The sequence below is a fragment of the Mirounga angustirostris genome, unplaced genomic scaffold, assembly GCF_029215605.1.
Source record: "Mirounga angustirostris isolate CCGP_5_RB_7025 unplaced genomic scaffold, mMirAng1.0.hap1 SCAF_9, whole genome shotgun sequence".
In the NCBI taxonomy this organism is placed as follows: Eukaryota; Metazoa; Chordata; class Mammalia; order Carnivora; family Phocidae; genus Mirounga; species Mirounga angustirostris.
In genome coordinates this window covers 139,473,724-139,490,877 of record NW_026991717.1, presented here as the reverse complement: position 1 = coordinate 139,490,877, position 17,154 = coordinate 139,473,724, and the positions used below count along the sequence as shown (strand labels likewise).

General features: G+C 58.8%; 1 protein-coding gene across 1 annotated transcript; it reads left to right on the top strand.

Annotated features, from left to right (window-relative positions):
• The first annotated feature begins 2,886 nt into the window (after positions 1-2,886).
• Positions 2,887-16,517, top strand: SLC25A29 (solute carrier family 25 member 29). Its single transcript, XM_045901518.3, has 4 exons — positions 2,887-3,241; positions 8,863-8,906; positions 14,288-14,371; positions 14,701-16,517. The coding sequence occupies exons 1-4, from the start codon at positions 3,208-3,210 to the stop codon at positions 15,448-15,450; spliced, it is 912 nt and encodes a 303-aa protein (XP_045757474.1). The 5' UTR covers positions 2,887-3,207; the 3' UTR covers positions 15,451-16,517.
• The last annotated feature ends 637 nt before the right edge of the window (positions 16,518-17,154 follow it).

The following is a 17,154-nucleotide window of genomic DNA, read 5'->3' as shown; positions in this document are numbered from 1 at the left end:
GGACCCGTCTTGTGGAAGATATTATAAAAGCTGTACAAAGTAAAAACTTGCACCATGCACTTTTCAGTGACCTGGCTTGACCCCTGGTCCCCTGTGACACTCCCTCCCCAACTTGCTGTCCTATTACTGCTCTGGCCTTGAACCCCTCCTGCTCCTTAAAGTCTGGGACCCTGTAGGGTGGCTTCCCCCGGGATGGGGGTGGGGCCTGGGGCGCTGGGGAAGGTGAGGAGTTTGAACAACCATACTCTGAGCTCTAATTTTATCCTCAGGAAATGAAACAGAACAGCCACAGAAACCGACTGCTGATGCCATAATGCAGGTTCCAAAATACAGGCATTGCGTACTCATTTACTTGGCCGTGACTTCCTTGTTTTCCCTTTCTGGTCTCTCCTGAACTGCCACCAGAGCCCCTGGAGGTCAGGCTGCTGACCCCCAGGGAGTCGGGGCTCATGCTGCCTGCCCCCAGCATGACATTGACTTCAAGGCAGGTGCATTCTCTTTAAAAAAAAAAAAAAAATATATATATATATATATATATATATACACACATATATACATACATACATATATATACATAAAATACATTTTTATATATAATTTAATATAATTTAATATTTATTTTTTTAAAGATTTTATTTATTTATTTGACAGAGAGAGACAGCTAGAGAGGGAACACAAGCAGCAGGAGTGGGAGAGGGAGAGAGAAGCAGGCTCCCCACTGAGCAGGGAGCCTGATGCAGGACTCGATCCCAGGACCTGGGGATAATGACCTGAGCCAAAGGCAGACGCTTAAGGACTGAGCCACCCAGGTGCCCCATAATTTAATAAAAAAATATATATGTAAAGCAGGGCACCAGGGCGGTTGGTTAAGCGGCCGGCTCTTGGTTTCAGCTCAAGTCACGATCTCAGGGTCATGAGATGGAGCCCCACATCGGGCTCCGTGCTCAGTGGAGAGTCAGAGTCTGCTTGAGATTCTCTCCCTCTCCTTCTGCCCCTCCCCTGCTTGTGTGCTCTCTCTCTCACTCTTTCTCTAAAATAAACAAATAAATCTTTAAAATATATAGATAGGGCACCTGGGTGGCTCAGTCGTTAAGCGTCTGCCTTCCGCTCAGGTCATGATCCCAGGACCCTGGGATCGAGCCCCGCATCGGGCTCCCTGCTCCGCGGGAAGCCTGCTTCTCCCTCTCCCACTCCCCCTGCTTGTGTTCCCTCTCTCACTGGGTCTCTCTCTGTCAAATAAATAAAATCTTTAAAAAAATAAAATAATAAAATAAAATATATAGATAAATAAAGCAGGTCATCCTTGTTTCCTTCTTAACTGTTCCATAATACTGTTCTGACTTACTGTCCTGTTCAGGCACTTGACTTTCTTCTCAAACCTCTGAAACCAGGGGTAATTGCTGCAGGCATTGTGCTTTTCCTCCGGAGGCGTCAGTAACCAGGAGGGGACAAGTGTTCCTAGGGGTGAGTCACCTGGATGTAATTTAATCGTCATGCCTTGGAGGCCTCCAGCCACTGGAGTATCCCCACTGTCAACTCCTACCCCTGTTTTGGGTCTGGGCTTCTCCTGGGGCCCATATGCTACTGCTTTTCTGGCTCCTTGAGGTCAGAGGCTGGCGATATTCAAACCCAGGCCTCCAGACCCCCAGTTCAGGGCCCACCAGCCATCACGAGCACTGGACGAGGAGTCAGCAGACCTGGGTTTGGGTCTCTGCTTAATGAATGTTCTATCTAGATTCTAAGAAGAATAAAAGGAAACCACAAGTGACTGTTGGATTCCTCGTGGGCTCTGTATCACCATGGATCACTGCTTAGCTGACTTATACCCTAGTACCAGAAATACATAATCTTTAAAACCCTGGGTACAGATCCATTGTAAGCCCCATCCCGGTTTCAGAAACGGTACAGTGAGAATAAAAGAACTGTGTGATCTGCAATCCGGAAACATGGCAGGGAGTGTGGTCCGAACCACAGGACAGTGAAGAAGGAAGTTGGGCCCCGGGCCCGAAAGGTGTTATCTCACCCTCATTGTGAAGGAGAAAGTGTCCAGCCAAGTCCAGTCCCAACCGGACAGTCCAGATCTCTGACCAGGGAGGGGTCCTTGCCACTGCCAATCTCAGGGACTCTCGGGGGGTGGGGGTGGGGAGGATGTGGACCGCGTCGGACCCGGCTCCTCCTCTGCCCCTCGCCGCCCCCCCCCCCGCCGCCCGGCTCCCCACGACGACTGGAGCCCGGACCCCTCCCACTTGAGCCGGCTTGCCCCGTCCCGAGGCCCCCCGTGCCCCCACTCCGCCGCCCCGCTCTCGGCCCGTCCAGGAACCTGCCCCGCTGCGCACCCTTCCGCGGCTCCCGCGGCCCTGCAGCGCGCGGTCAGGTGCGGGCCCCCGAGGGGCTCCCCGCCGCCCCGGGCGCGCTCTGACCCCGATACCCCGCGACTCGCCGCCCGCGGGGTATCACGACTAGTGCTGTCCGAGCCCGGGAGGATCCTGGCTCTAGGCGCCCGCTGTCGCGCCCGTGTCCCCATTACACGGGCAGGGACCCGGGGTTCGGCGGCAGGGTCGAGCACACCCCGCCTCCCGCTCAGCTGAGCCGTCTCGCGCACGCCGGGAGATTCCCGCCCGGCACAGGCCGCGGTCAGGCCCTGGGCTCCCGGACCCGGCCCCACCGTCCCGCCGCCGCGCGCCCTCGGCCGCCTCTCCCGCCCGGAGCGGCGCGGGCGGGCGCACGAAGCACATTCTTTGTCTGCAGCGCCCGTGCGCCTCCCCCGCCCGCCACGTCCCCCCCACCCCGCCCACCTCGCCCACGCCCAGCCAATGAGGCGCGGCGGCGGCGCGCAGGGCCCGGGGTGTTGTCCGCGCCTCGCCCGCCCATTGGCCGCGCTCTGCACCCCGCCGGGGTCCGGCCGGCAGGCCCGAGGGGCGGGGCGCGCGGCCCGAGGTGAGGGACCGCCGGCTGTAGGCGGACAGCAGCGAGGGCTAGCGAGCCGGTCCGCGAGGGACGTGCGCGGACCGAGGACCCGCGCGCTGAGCCGCCGCCGCCGCCGCCGCCGCCCCCCGACCCCGGCCGGCCCCGGGCTCCGCGCCAGGAGGCGGCGGCCCGGCCGAGCCCCAATCCAGAGAGCCCGGGGGACCCCCGACGGCCGCCCGTCCGGCGAGGGGCCAGAGGAGAAGGACGAGGAGGAAGGGCGGCCTCACCGGGGACCCGGCAATGGCGCTCGACTTCCTGGCTGGATGCGCTGGGGGTAAGGAGGTGGGCGGCTCCCGCCCCGAGCGCCGGATCTCGGGAGGCCGGAGCCAGGCATGCGGGATGGGAGGCCGGCTCACCTGCGGGCCCTGAGCCCCGGAGGCCCATCCTCTGGCCGGGGTTTCGTCGCCTGCAGAATGGGGGTAACAATGCTCTCGTCTCACGGGGCTCTCGTGGGCGTGAACTGACAGCAGGCCCGGAGGGCGTCTAGCGCGCAGTCCGCCAGGGCACGCGACGTTTAAGTCCCTCGGGGCACGTCCAGACGAGAGGTCTGGGGCGCAGGGGCAGCACGGTGGCTTGGCCAAGGCGGGGACTGCCAGGAGGATGCCCCACCGCCCCGTGCGCCCTTCTCTTCCGAGGCCTCGGGCGCATCTCCCTCACCTGCTCCTGCATCCCCAGCCCGCGCTTACCCGGACCGGGGTCGCCCCCCCACACCCCGGTCCCCTCCCGGGGCCCGATAAGTTTGGGGTCGGCTCTACCCTCTTCCCCCGCAGATGTCTGGGCGGGGCTGGGGCCACAGGACGACCCCCTGGCGGACTGGCCTTGGAGGGCACTGAAGGGCGCCGGCCGGACCCCAGGCGCCGAGGCACGCTTTGGCACGCCGCACCTTCCTACGCCGTTCCGTGAGCTGCTGGGGGGCGACCCCACCCAAGTGGCGGCGTGGGCCTGACACGCGGCGTGGACTGGCCCTTGTGCTCACGCGTGCGTGTCACCGATGTGGGGCACCTTCACCCAGGCGAGGCTGCGAGGGTCCTCCCCAAGCCTGTGTCCCCGAGAGGGCAGCAGTCACTGTGCTGTCCTGGCTCTGCTGTGGGCCACCCAGGGCATCAGGCCGGCCACTTCCCTGTTTGGCCTTTCGTTTCTCTGCTTTTCCTTGGAGAGTTTATTTACTCAACTGGTATTAACTGCGAGCCAGGTTTTGCTAACAGGTATTCCCCACCGAGGTGACAGGAGCCACTGTGTCACCCCGGGCCTGGTCCTGCGCGGATGGTGGGCTTCCCTCCTCCAGCACTGTTTATCGGCTGTTTATCATCTGCTTGGGTTGGGCGCTGGGCGCCCTGCAGGCAGAGGAAGGACTAGCAATGGCCTCAGGCATCTAAACCTCTGCAGTCTGAGCTTCCTACTCTGGGCAAGAGGAGACTGGTGGAAAAGAGAGAGTGCCAAGGAAGTGATGTGTGTGAAGAGATTTAAGATTTAAGAACTTCCCAGACTGTTACCCAATCAGGCCTCAGGAAACCACCCGGCTGGAGCCTGCTGAAGGGGGGAAAACCCCAGGGCTTTTCATAAATGGGTGCATTTCTCCCAAGCCCAGGCCAGAGACCGGAGGGGGCAGCCTCTGCAGATCCAGCTCTCAGCTCCCCTATCCCCCTGTGACCCCACTCTGTTTTCCTGTTCCCCTCCCATGGCTGCACCAGCCCCCACACCTGCTGGCTTCTCCTGGACTCCAGGCCCTCCTCTACCCCACCCCCACTCCAAGTGATGGCTCAGTGAGGGTGGGCCGGCCCATGGCCAAAGACCCTTCCCAACTTCTTGGGGAGTGTGGGTTCCTTCCCCAGAGGGGCAGGATTCCTTCTGATTTCTCCAGGTGTCCTGGGAGCCCCCTGCGAGCTGTGGGGCTTGGGGTAGGACTACTCATCCTAAGGCCAGGCCTGCGTAGGGACCCATCGCCCCAGGCACACGTGTTCAGTCACTCGAGGCTCTGGCTCCTGGAATGCCTTCTGTCCATCCTTACCAGGCCCACCTAGGAGATCCTGTCCAGGCTCCAGGGTTGGGGTGAGATAAGAGTCCAGTACCACACCCAGCTATAGGCCACAGCCCCCGCCCCCCACTGCCTTACTCGGATCCAGGTGCAAGCCTGGGGCAGGTCTTGCGCACCTACCTCCCTGCTGTGGGAGTGGAGGCCTGAGTCTCCCAGGTGGATGAGGATGGAAGTGGCTGCCACAAAGATTCTTTGTGAGGGTCGTCAGCCTCCGCTCCCCCTCCCCTGGGAACTTCTGCTCTTATTCGACCCAGGAGAAACCTTGGTCCTGAGAATTGGAGGGACTGGTGGAACAGTGACCTGATTGTGTCCCCGGCCTGCCTTCTGGGTCCCTGGCATGTCTGGCCATGCAGAGGGACCGTCTAGGAACCATGCGCCGGTAGCCCTAGAAGCCCCCGCCTGGTTCCTTCGTCTTGGGCTCCTCCAGGCCTGTGGGCCCAGGGCCGGGTGATGGCAGTGCTTCTCTTTGGTGGCCTGGGGGCCCTCGAGATGCAGATTCCTGGGACAGAGAACAGTACATCATCTCTGATTGGCTGAGTGTCTGGTCACGTGTTCAATTTCGCCCTAGGTGGTGAGGCAGGCACCTTGATTGACAGCATCCAGGCGCTCAGGCGGCCTGCCCACACTCCCCACTAGGGGGTCCGTCCCAGGTCTTCAGGCCGCTGACACCCTGTGCTCTGAGTGGAGTTCTCCCTGCGCTGGGCGTGGATAGGAGGAGGTGTGGAGAGCAGCTCCACGGTGGGGCCGGGAACCCTGCCTGGGGAGAGTGGTCCCCCCCTCCTACCCTGGAGGGCCATGATGGGATGAGGGTGCCTCTAAGAATCCAGCTTGTGTAAGGCAGTGGGCACTGGCTTTGGAGGTGGAAGAAAGGGTCCACTTGTGTTGCTTCAGTGGCCTGTTGGGGACCTGGTCTGGCAGGGCTTCCTGGCTCTCAAGGTCACTGATGTTAAAAGGACAAGGCTTTGGGGGACTGGAGGCCCTCATGGAGGCAGGCCCCAAGGCCCCCTCTGTTCCTGTGAATGGGGATGTCCGAGGTGAGGCCCGAAGCCCCTCCCCTGAGGGCCCTGAATCGGGCCTCTGGGGAAAGGAGGAAAGCAAATGGCTGCCACTGGAGGCCTTGGTGGGGCCTCCCAACCGAGGCTTGTGGGGTAGGGGGTCACCCCTCCCATCCTGGAGGCTGATGAAGGCTGGTGCCAGAACCTGAGCAAGTCTGGGGCCAGGGGCAGGACGGGTCACCCACAGGAAGGGAACCTCCAGCATTTCCATTGTGTGCTTCTTGGGGACCCCACAGCTGGCCCACAGCTGGAGAGAGAAGCAAGGCCAAACAGCATACCCCAGCCAAGTGTCAGGTTTCCAAAACCCCAGAGAATCAGTCACAGTCCCAGAAAATAAATTCTAGAACTAGGGTGTTCAAATTTAGAAAATTCACAACACGACATAAAAAAGAAGGTGGATTGCAAAAGATAGAAACAAAGTGTGTCTCAAAAGACCAGAGACGCAGGTATGGAAGTCTCGAGGGGCAAGATGCCTTAGGGATGTCTTTTCATCTTCCTGTGAATGTTAGGGGTTCCAGAAGGAGAAAAAGGTCTGGAGACGATGATTAGGATGAATACGTAAGAGTGGAAATTTTCTCTGATCAGAAAAAGGCCTGAGTCTCTGGAGTGAAAGCACTGGTGTACCAGGCAGGGTTACTTTAAAAAAAAAAAAAAGAAGAACAAGAGGACATACCCTTGGCATCTCGATGACATTCCTGAAATCTACAGATAAAATCTCAGAGGCTTCCTGATAGAACGCATAAATTATTGACCAAGGAGAAGAAATGCACTGGCAACAGATTTCTCAGCTGTAGCACCAAAAGCCAGGAGATTCTGGGATATTGGCCTGGGCCTGAGAGCCTCACCAGAGCACAGGACCCTTGTTCCCTGACAGCGTTAACGAAATACATTATGCAGAGGAGCAGGAATACGGAGGCCATTGCCCTATATGTTACCTCCGAGAAAAATAGTCCAGAAAGGCGCCAAATGGCAATTGATCAGAGTAGAGACCCCCAGAAGGGGGCAGAGGTGAAGAGGAGAGCGAAGAGCTATGAGTTTCGTGGGGTCTCTGGGTGTGGGAGGGTAGGGAGTAGAAGGGGAAGCTACAGGGGTGGGGAACCTTCTTGGGGTGGCTCTTACTGGGGAGGGGTAGGGACAGCGGCGAGGGGGGGGCAGACAGAGCCTTGAGGGGCGACGGTTCTTATCCTGTGTCTACAGATAATGATTCTAAGTGTTAGAAACAAGAAGTAACCTTTAGCTGAACTTAAACATTAACAAGCAGGAGGAGGACAAATGGCAGTTTGCCTGTACCAACAAAAATGTAGAAAAGAAAAGGAGTAAAAGAATTCATTCACATAAAATAAGATGGAGTTGGGTCAGATGTCCCGTCTTGGCAAAATCAGAGACAGCTTCAGATGGGAGCAGGGACCAAAGCCTAGCCGAGCTATAGCTCATTTCCAGGAGCATGAAAAACAAAGTAGTAGGACCAGGTTGAAAATTAACCATCACAAAGCGATACCAGACACACGTAACCAAAAAGAAAGCAGGATTGGCAAAGTTAGTACCAAACACAATGGATTCTAAGGCCCAAAGTACTGAACAGGATGGAGAGGGCACCTTACAAAGATCTGCGAGTTATAAAGAGGCAGCACAGTAATCCCCACTAACCTCTGGGTGCCCACCACGATATCCAGCCCCAAAGGGGCTCCAGGCCCAGAAGATCCAGGTTCAAATCCTCACCCCACCAACTTATTAGCTGCGCAACATGGACATATTCTCTCAGCCTCCCATTCCTCATCTGTAAAATGGGCTAATAGTCCTTTGTTTACAAATAAGAGGGAGAGTTAGTCACATACAAAACTAACAACAGTGACCCCCAGTAGAAACGTTACTGTTTGTCACTCAGCAAATAGTAACTGTCTTAATTATAAATACTCCGAGTGGTAAAAGGAGAACTTTAAGAGATTCACACACAGAATTCTAGGGAGGAAGGCATGGGAGTTGGTGCATGGGCTTCTCTCCCTCACTGAGCCTCCCTTTCTCCTTCCGTGAATGGGGAACCAAGGTGCCTGATTCCCAGTGATATTTACACCTGAACAGCACTCAGCACTCTGAAAAGTATTTAGGAGCCAATTTGGAGAGTGAGCCTTTGTCCTTCGAGGTGGGCCTGGGGTTTGGGCAGGGCCTGGACTGATTCATATCGCCCATGATCACAGAGTCGGGAGCCGACTCCCTGGGCCGCAGGTGGCTCCCCTGCAGGGAAGGGAGTGGTCAGCCAGTGTCTGCAATACCTGATGCCTCGATGCCGGCCCTGGGTCAGCACGCAGGGGGAGGGGCTTGGCAGGGGGAGGGGCTTGGCAGGGGGAGGGGCTTGGCGGAGCGGATGCTCACACAGAGTACAGGTGAGGGGAGTGAGCTGCAGACCTGGCCCCAAGTCCAAAATCCCCAAGTCCAGGTGAGGGGAGTGAGCTGCAGACCTGGCCCCAAGTCTGGCCCCAAGTCCAAAATCCCTGGGCCCCCCTGCCATGCCTGGAGGTGTTTGCACGGGGCGGGTGGTGGGAGGAGACAACTTCTGTTGTCAAGTGTGTGAGCAGGAGGGGAGAGAGAGACACCAGCTTTGAGTGGGACAGATCCTGGCTCATCCTCAGGGATGTCACCCTCTTACCCCACTGCTCGTGCAGACCTGAGGACAAAAGAGCTCACAGGGCGCCTGGTAAACGTTCTCTGTTCCCATCCAGCAGCTCCCGTGTGGTCCTCCTAGCCGGACGCCCCCCACACTGCAGCTTTCTGAGGCATCTGGGTGACGGTCCTCCTTTTTTCCTCCAGGTGTGGCAGGTGTGCTCGTGGGACACCCATTTGACACAGTCAAGGTGAGTGTCTTGTCACAGTTTTACTCTCAGGTCTTTGTGGAGGCGCAGACGTTGCACCGAGGCCTACAGGGCTGGGGTGGCCAGAGGCCCCTTTCCAGTGACCACCTTAGGAACGCCTGTGAGGTCTTCCCATAGGTTCTGGAATAAAGGTAGACTTAGGGTTCTGTGACACCCAGGTGGACGGCTGTGTGTCCGCTTTCCTTCTGGGTCTGGCCTTACATCTCCCAGCTCAGGGCTGAACTTGGAGGTCCGTGGTGGTGGCCCCTGAGACTGAGAGGCTGAAGGGCAGGCTTCCCCTTGCCCAGAGCGGGGACTGCTCACTGTTCTGATGCAGAAGCCCCCCAGACATCTTCTTGAAAGAAAGTGCAGTTCAGAGAGAAAATACAGAAAGACAGAAAAACCAGAACCTGTCAGTATTTCCCATGAACATGATTGTCACCGAGTGGTAATCCCCACTGGCACGAAACTGAGCGATGGGTTCCCAAGGGCTGGTGTGCACGTGCAAGGAGTTCCTGGCTCCAGTGTGGGGCCCTGGGGCGGGCACTCAGTCCGCAGCTCCTCCTCGATAAACTGTCCAGATCCAGGTGCTCAGAGGCTCACAATGGAAACAAAGGAAATCCATGTTTTCTAGCTGGAAATTCCCAAATAGGATTTTCTCCCTGTTGTTGGGGTTTTAGGTCCTGAAACCAGCCAAGTCTGGACTTTCCCTTGCAGGCTTCCCCCGGGAATCAGGGCAAGCCGTAAGCAGCAGGGCACCAGGCCAGACCCTGTGACCCACTGTAAACACTGAACTTGGCAGTGCCTCCTGGGGACAGCGAAGGCAAGGATGTCAGCCCTAGCTGGGTTTGAGGTCACCTCCTGTCCCCTCTTTTTTCAGTGGCAATCAGGTGGTCCTTGGGCAAGAAAAGGCCTCGGGACCTCAGGGCTGGGGTTGCCTCCAGCACAGGCGTGAGGGCCTAGTAGGCTTGATGTTTTGGCTCTGACCAGAACAAGTTCTGCCCGAGGCTATGTGCAGGTCCAGGCCCCCGCGAGCCCATCTGCTGTGTGACCTTGGGCCAGCTGCTTTACCTTGGGGCCCAGGGATCTCATCTGTCAAGTGAGGCGTTGGGCAAGATTCCGGAGGCTCAGTTGTTAAGCGTCTTGCCTTCAGCTCAGGTCATGATCCCAGGGTCCTAGGATCAAGCCCTGCATCAGGCTCCCTGCTCGGCGGGAGGCCTGCTTCTCCCTCTCCCACTCCCCCTGCTTGTGTTCCCTCTCATTGTGTCTCTCTCTGTCAGATAAATAAATAAAATCTTAAAAAAAAAGATTACAGAGGCCCTTGTGCCGGGTGCTCAACAGTCAAGTTTGGGTTGCAGGAAATGCTAGTTCTGCAGAGCACAGATCTTCTATCCAATCGTTTGCAATTTAAGGAGAAGGTGGAAGGACCAGGCTTTCTTGCCACACAGCAGCCCGGGTTCCTACACAGCCCGCCTGTCCTCACAGCTGCCTGAGCGCTGCCCAGCTGGCCGCCCCGTGAAGCCTGCCCACAGGCCAGAGCAGCCCGGGAGAGCCTGGCACTGTCCGCACCCTGCTGGGTTTATATCTTGCAGTCACATGTTGCAAATGCCTCTGTATCCGGCCACGAAGTGACTCTGGATTCGCTTCCTCAGCCCAATGTTGCAGGGGCCACACCTCTCTGAGCCATGACTCAGCCTGGGCATGGCCAGGCCCCCCTCAGCTAGCCCCGCTCCCACTGGGCCCCCTCCTCAGTGCCCCCAGGCTGGGGAGGACTCTGTCCTGGGGTTTCTGGCCCCCTTTGAGCTCCTGGGCCACGACCAGCACCCCCGGCAGTGATTGGGGACCAGGAGCCTCTCCACCCCACAGGGCTCCTGCCCCTTAGATCCCCCCCTTTACCTCGCCCCTGGAGGGTGGTCTTTGAAGAAATCCATTGGTGGCTTTTTTTGGTCACTGCGGCCCACCTGCATCAATCACATCTGGGCAAACCTGACTTTAAAAACCAAGCTTTTTGGGCGCCTGGGTGGCTCAGTTGGTTAAGCGACTGCCTTCGGCTCAGGTCATGATCCTGGAGTCCCTAGATCAAGTCCCGCATCGGGCTCCCTGCTCGGCAGGGAGTCTGCTTCTCCCTCTGACCCTCCCCCCTCTCATGTGCTCTCTCTCATTCTCTCTCTCTCAAATAAATAAATAAAATCTTTAAAAAAAAAAACAAAACCAAGCTTCTTATGGATAGGAAAAAAACCCGCCCCCAGTAATCCCCTCTGTCACTCAACTCGTGACCCCTCTCGTCCTAGTTACGGGCTCACACACTATTATATTGTGCTGATCAAGGAACGCGTGCCTTTGGTCTAATTTAATGCTGTGTCACCAATGGCCTTATTTTTTAAGATTTTATTTATTTATTTGACAGAGAGAGGACAAGCAGGGGGGAGTAGGGAGAGGCAGAGGGACAATCAGATTCCCTGCTGAGCAGGGAGCCCGATGCGGGGCTCGATCCCAGGACCCTGAGACCACAACCTGAGCCAAGACAGATGCTTAATCAACTGAGCCACCCAGGCACCCCCCCACACCAATGGCCTTATTTTTTACTGGCTCTTTTCCAGTATAAAAGTTAAACAATTCTCATTAAAAAGAAAACTGGGAAAGGTAGAAGAGCACCTTATTTACTTATACTGACAAACCGGTTTTCCCATTCTGTACATTCCTTCAGGATCTGCCCCCACTGCCATTGTGCCTGCCATGGGCGTGTGATATTTTTTCAAAATGTGTTTCAGTCATCAGGTACACACACAGTTATTTGGTTGGCTTTCTATTACAAAAGTAATGTAGGTTGTAAAGACATTTTTAACCATTACAGAGACATATAAACCAAAAAGGAAAAAAAAAAAAAAACAGTCCTTCATAGATCTCTTCCCCAACCCTCACCTGGATATATTCCTTGTGTTTGGCAAAAGTGGGATTTACTTCAGTATCTCTGTTGTTGTTTCAACTGAAATGTAACCATGTAGAAAAGTACACACATGCCAAGCATATGAATCTACAAATCATCATACTGAAGCACAAGCCTGGGGAGAGCAGAACAAGGTCCGCCCCCCAGAAACCCCCCAGTCCTCCTAGCAGCCCCGCTCCCTTCTACTGCCCAGGACATGACAGTAATCAGGGACAGTGGGTCTAAAACCGCTTTCACCGGGGAGTGGCCATCCCAGGGCAGGGGAGGGGATGGGGAGGTCGGGGGCTGGGCCTGGGGGCTCCGCGCCTGGATGTGATGTTGATATTTTATGTTGCTTTAACCGCCTTTACTTTCTGAGCTAGGGGCTGTCTCCACCCATAGCAAAAGTGTAACTTTGTTGTAAATGAGCATAAGCCTCACCCTGGAGAGCGCTAGTAAGTACAGACCAGGGGAACCCGACCCTTCTCTGTCCTGGCTGAACCAGACCCTGGGCCTGAACCGCACCCCGCCACACCCCTCCCCTTCCCCACCCCACACAGTTCCCTCCCTGACTAGCAGGAGACAGGGAGGGCCTGAGGTGAGCTTGGGCCCGGCACAGGTCCTGGGGCGGGGATTCAGGTGGGGCTGGTGGAGAAAATCAGCCCCCTCTGGATCAGAGGGTCTTCACGTTGGGCGTCTCAGCCCGGTGGAGAGCTGGAAGCCTTTTGGGCATGTGTGCGAACAACCACTTTTCCAGGGGCGGGCCCACCAATCCTCAAACAGGATGTCAACCTCAACTCTAGAGATTACAAGACTTGGGCCCCATTTCACCCCCAAACCTGGTCCCCCAAACTCCCAGCCAGCGAGTGCTCAGCCCAGGTCCAGGGGTCAGAGACAAAGGGGAGAGGGGCCTCCGTGCTCCCTGTGGGACCCAAGCTGGCCTGAGCCTGGGCAAGAGCGTGTTCAACCTGCAGAGACTTCAAGCTGCCATCCACGTGTGTCCGAAAATCCCACCCAAGCAGGGCCCGCTGGGCCCTGCTTCCTGTTATTTCTGCTCACAGGGCCCATTCAGTGGCTGCATGAGAAAGAGAAATGTCCCACCAGAGACCCCATAACACGGAAGGGAAGTAAAAAACCTCACATCCCAAAAACAACCTGAGCAGAGCTCAAGGTGTTAATACGTTATTAAGTGTTAAGGTGTTAATATGTTATTAATATGTTGCCCAAGCGCTTTTGCTTTTCTCCACTGAAAATCCACCCCTCCCCCGCCAGGCCGTGGCCCAGCCAGGCCGCCAGGGTGGGAAGGGGCCCTGGGGTGGTCCACTGCAGGGTGCACTTGCTTGTCAGCTGCTTCTCAGAGCAGTGGCCACCAACTGCAGAGGTCCTCGTGTGCAGAGATGGTGCTTTTGTGTTCTCAGAACACATTCTTTTTAAGTGCGTTTGTCAAGAGAAGATCCACTGGAAGGCTCTTACCAGCCAGCACCCCCCGCCCCCGCAGCCGAGCCACTCCCGTTGCTGGAGTGGACAGACAGCCTTGGCCGAGTTGCAAAACATCTCTGAGCCTCAGTGTTCCCACCTCTGAAGTGGGGGTAACTACACCCACCTCAGCTGGTGATTCCAGGGGTAGGCCACAGAGGGGTGTTCGTGCTGTGGCCCTGGCTGTGGTACAGTGATTTCTGAGTCAGCTCCTGAGAACAAGACTTAACCTGGCTCACCCCCCACCCCCATGACCTGGATTCTGATTTCGGGAAATGTGCTCCCACTCCACACTGTGGGGCCTGCGTATCAAACCCAGAGATAAGCTCTCCGTCAACAAAGAATACTTTCACATTAAGTGGTTCTGGACTATGGGGGGCCAAGGGCAGCTGGGCATGAGCCCCCAGGTCCCGAAGGTGGGGACATGGTCATCGAGGAGGCTATCAGGTGCTCTTCTGTCACTGTTAATTCACGACCACTGTCCCCACAAGGGGCTACTGGCAGAAATTAGGGGTCCCTCAGAGTCCAAAGCTCAGTGCTTTTAACACCCATTGTGGCACTGTCAGCCCCTGAGGGGAGCTGGGTGATGGGAATAGGTGGGGAGCCCCTCTGGCATCGGCCACAGTTTGCCACCAGGACAGTGGGGAGGTCTGGGAAAGTGCTTCGGCCCCACTGTCTGCACGTCATGCAGACGTAATGCAACCAGAGGCTTGGCCTCTACTTGTCTGAGATCTCGGGGACCCTCTCCCCCCTATGCAGCTGGCAGTCTCTGTGGCTCTTTGCCCACTGATCCCCTCCCCTGAAGAGGCATGGACACCCGGCCCTGCCCCATCCCAGAATTCCAAAGGCCACAGAAACGTACTTGGCTCCCTGCCTCCAGCATCCGGCCTTGGGCCTCCCCCGGAGAGCCTCCGCGGGCTGACCTGAGAGCTGGGAGCTCTGGCTTGGCTCGGCCACCGTTCACGGGGCCCTGTCCTTGCAGGTGCGGCTTCAGGTCCAGAGCCTGGAGAAGCCTCAGTACCGAGGGACCCTGCACTGCTTCCAGTCAATCATCAAGCAGGAGAGTGTGAGTGGCCTGGGCCTGGGGGTGGCGGTGGGGAACCATCTTCTGGAATGCTTTGAGCCCCGGACGGCAGAGTTGGAAAAGACGCACCCCCCCCGCCCCCCGGCCCCGCGGACTATGGGCAAATGGGGACTTGGGAAATGGGAAGGTGCGAATGCCCAGGCCTCGGGCCTCGAGGACGTGGGTTGTGGCAGAATTCGGCTTGGTCCCCTTGAACACGCGGGGCGGCTGGGGGGCTCGGCAGCCCCTGCACGCGGGCTCCCGGGGAGGCGGGCGGGGCGGCCCGAGCAGGAGCAGGAGCGCGCGTGACGCGTGTCTGTGCGCCCCCGCAGGTGCTGGGCCTGTACAAGGGCCTGGGCTCGCCCCTCCTGGGGCTCACCTTCATCAACGCGCTGGTGTTCGGCGTGCAGGGCAACGCCCTGCGGGCGCTGGGCCGCGACACGCCGCTGAACCAGTTCCTGGCCGGCGCGGCGGCGGGCGCCATCCAGTGCGTCATCTGCTGCCCCATGGAGCTGGCCAAGACGCGGCTGCAGCTGCAGGCCGCGGGCCCGGCGCGCACCTACCGCGGCTCGCGGGACTGCCTGGCGCAGATCTACCGGCGCGAGGGCCTGCGCGGCGTCAACCGGGGCATGGCGTCCACGCTGCTGCGCGAGACGCCCAGCTTCGGCGTCTACTTCCTGTCCTACGACGCGCTCACGCGCGCGCTCGGCTGCGAGCCCGGCGACCGGCTGCTCGTGCCCAAGCTGCTGCTGGCGGGCGGCACGTCGGGCATCCTGTCCTGGCTGTCCACCTACCCCGTGGACGTGGTCAAGTCGCGGCTGCAGGCCGACGGGCTGCGGGGCGCCCCGCGCTACGGCGGCTTCGTGGACTGCGTGCGCCAGAGCTACCGCGCCGAGGGCTGGCGCGTGTTCACGCGCGGCCTGGCCTCCACGCTGCTGCGCGCCTTCCCCGTCAACGCCGCCACCTTCGCCACCGTCACCGTGGTGCTGTCGTACGCGCGCGGCCCCGAGGCCCGGCCCGACGGCGAGGCCGTGCCCGCCGCCGCGCCGGGGCGCGGCCTGGCCCAGCCCTCCAGCCTGTGAGGCGGGCGCCCGGGCGCCGCGGGCCGCGGACGCCGGCGGGCCTGGGCTGCCTTCCACGCGCCGGCCGGGGGGCCCTTGGCCGCAGGCTTGACGTCCGCGGGGCCCTCGGCCGGGAGACGGGGAGCCTCCTACCCGCACCGGCCAGCCGCCGAGCTCCGAGGTGACGGCGTGTAGCGCCCCCCGCGCCGAGCCTGGCGCTGTCCCTTGGGGTCTCCGGAAAGCCCGCCGACGCTCCAGCCCTTTCCCGGGATCCGGGCCGCCACCGCCGTGGGGTCTCTGACGACTCGCCGGTGGGCCACCCAGCGGCTAACCTCCAGTCGGCCACCTTGCAGGGGGCACTTCTCGGCCAGCTGTCCGGTCTCTGTATCAGGGACGGAGAGGCAGCTCCGGGTGCCTCCTGGTGTCCCAGGACATAATATGCTGCTGTGATGCACCCCAGCTTCTCCGTGTGGCACAGCTGGGAATGTCCCGGCTGCCGCCACCCCCACGGGCCGCTAAGAGGCTTGGGACCAGCTGGCAGCTCCATATGAGCCTAGGGGCTGGGCTGGGGGACCAGGCACGGGCCAGTGGGAGGGGAGCTCAATGGTTAAGTCCAGCCGCGGGAGGGGAAGGCTTGTCACCCTCTGGTCCTCAGGCTGCCTGTCTGTAAAATGGGGACATGGGTCAGTCACTGCGTGGGGCTCTGGCCGCTGGCCAGGGTTCCCTAAGCCATGCAGAGGAGTCATCAAGGAGATCGGTACAGGAGGATCCCCACGCCCCAGCAAATGATGTCTCTCCCAGGGAGTCTCCTCCTGCTTGGTGTTCCCATGAGGCCGTGGAGGAAGGGCCTGTTCGTGGACACAGTACAGCGTGGCCGTGTATTTGCACAGGGAGGCAGATGGTTTTGCACAAGTTGGAGATGACTGTGGCCTCCTTTGCCCTGAGCGGGGCTCAGCCTCTTGGGCAATGTGATATGCTCTCCCAGGAGGCTGACTCGGGTCAAGGAAGACAAGATTCCCACCCTATTCTCGTGGTGTCATTGTTGTATAGAAACCGCTGAAGGAATAAAACATTCTTTGTTTTCTTAAGAGTTGGCCTTGTTTGTATCCATTCCCCACCCCCTCCCTGGGGTCAGAGGGGCCCGGCTTGGTGGTCTGTGCTCTCGGGCCCTGATGGCAGCCCGAGGTGCATGACCAGGGCACGCTCGAGTGTCCGTCCAGACCCTCAGTTTCCTCATCTGCAAAATGGGGCTGACATAGGCATGAGGACTAGGTGCGCAAGCTCACAAACGTGCTGGATGAAGTGTCAGCCGTTCGGCAAATTCTCCTCGGATGTCTGCGGTTTCCCAGCAGTGAGAGGCCCGGGCCTGCTCATCCTCCACGTGGGCAGGCCAGGCGGTGTGTGCTGTGAGCTCTCAGGGGTACGGAGAGGTGTGGTCAGGGCACAAGAGGGAACACTCGCTGAGGCCAGGAACAGCCTCCCAGAGGAGGGAGGTCTGAGTGGAGCTCCCAGAGGTGAACATGCCCACCCGGGCGCTGACTTGACAGTGAACTTGCAGGAGTTCCCCTGGGCCGCCATAACCAAATCCCACACGGCAGGTGGCCCAAACTGACGTTAATTCTGTTGAAGGTCTGAGGCCGGGAGGCCGGGATCCCGGGGCAGCCGCGGTGCTCCTTCTGAGGCTGCCCAGGGAGCATCCTTCCCTGCCTCTCCCAGCACCTGGCG

What these genes read in the sequence shown, in the direction of transcription:
- SLC25A29 (XM_045901518.3), top strand. Translation starts at nt 3,208, where the DNA reads ATGGCGCTCGACTTCCTGGCTGGATGCGCTGGGG. An exon ending in CCTGGCTGGATGCGCTGGGG is followed by an intron (nt 3,242 to 8,862) that starts GTAAGGAGGTGG and finishes TTTTTCCTCCAG; the next exon opens with GTGTGGCAGGTGTGCTCGTG. An exon ending in CAATCATCAAGCAGGAGAGT is followed by an intron (nt 14,372 to 14,700) that starts GTGAGTGGCCTG and finishes GCGCCCCCGCAG; the next exon opens with GTGCTGGGCCTGTACAAGGG.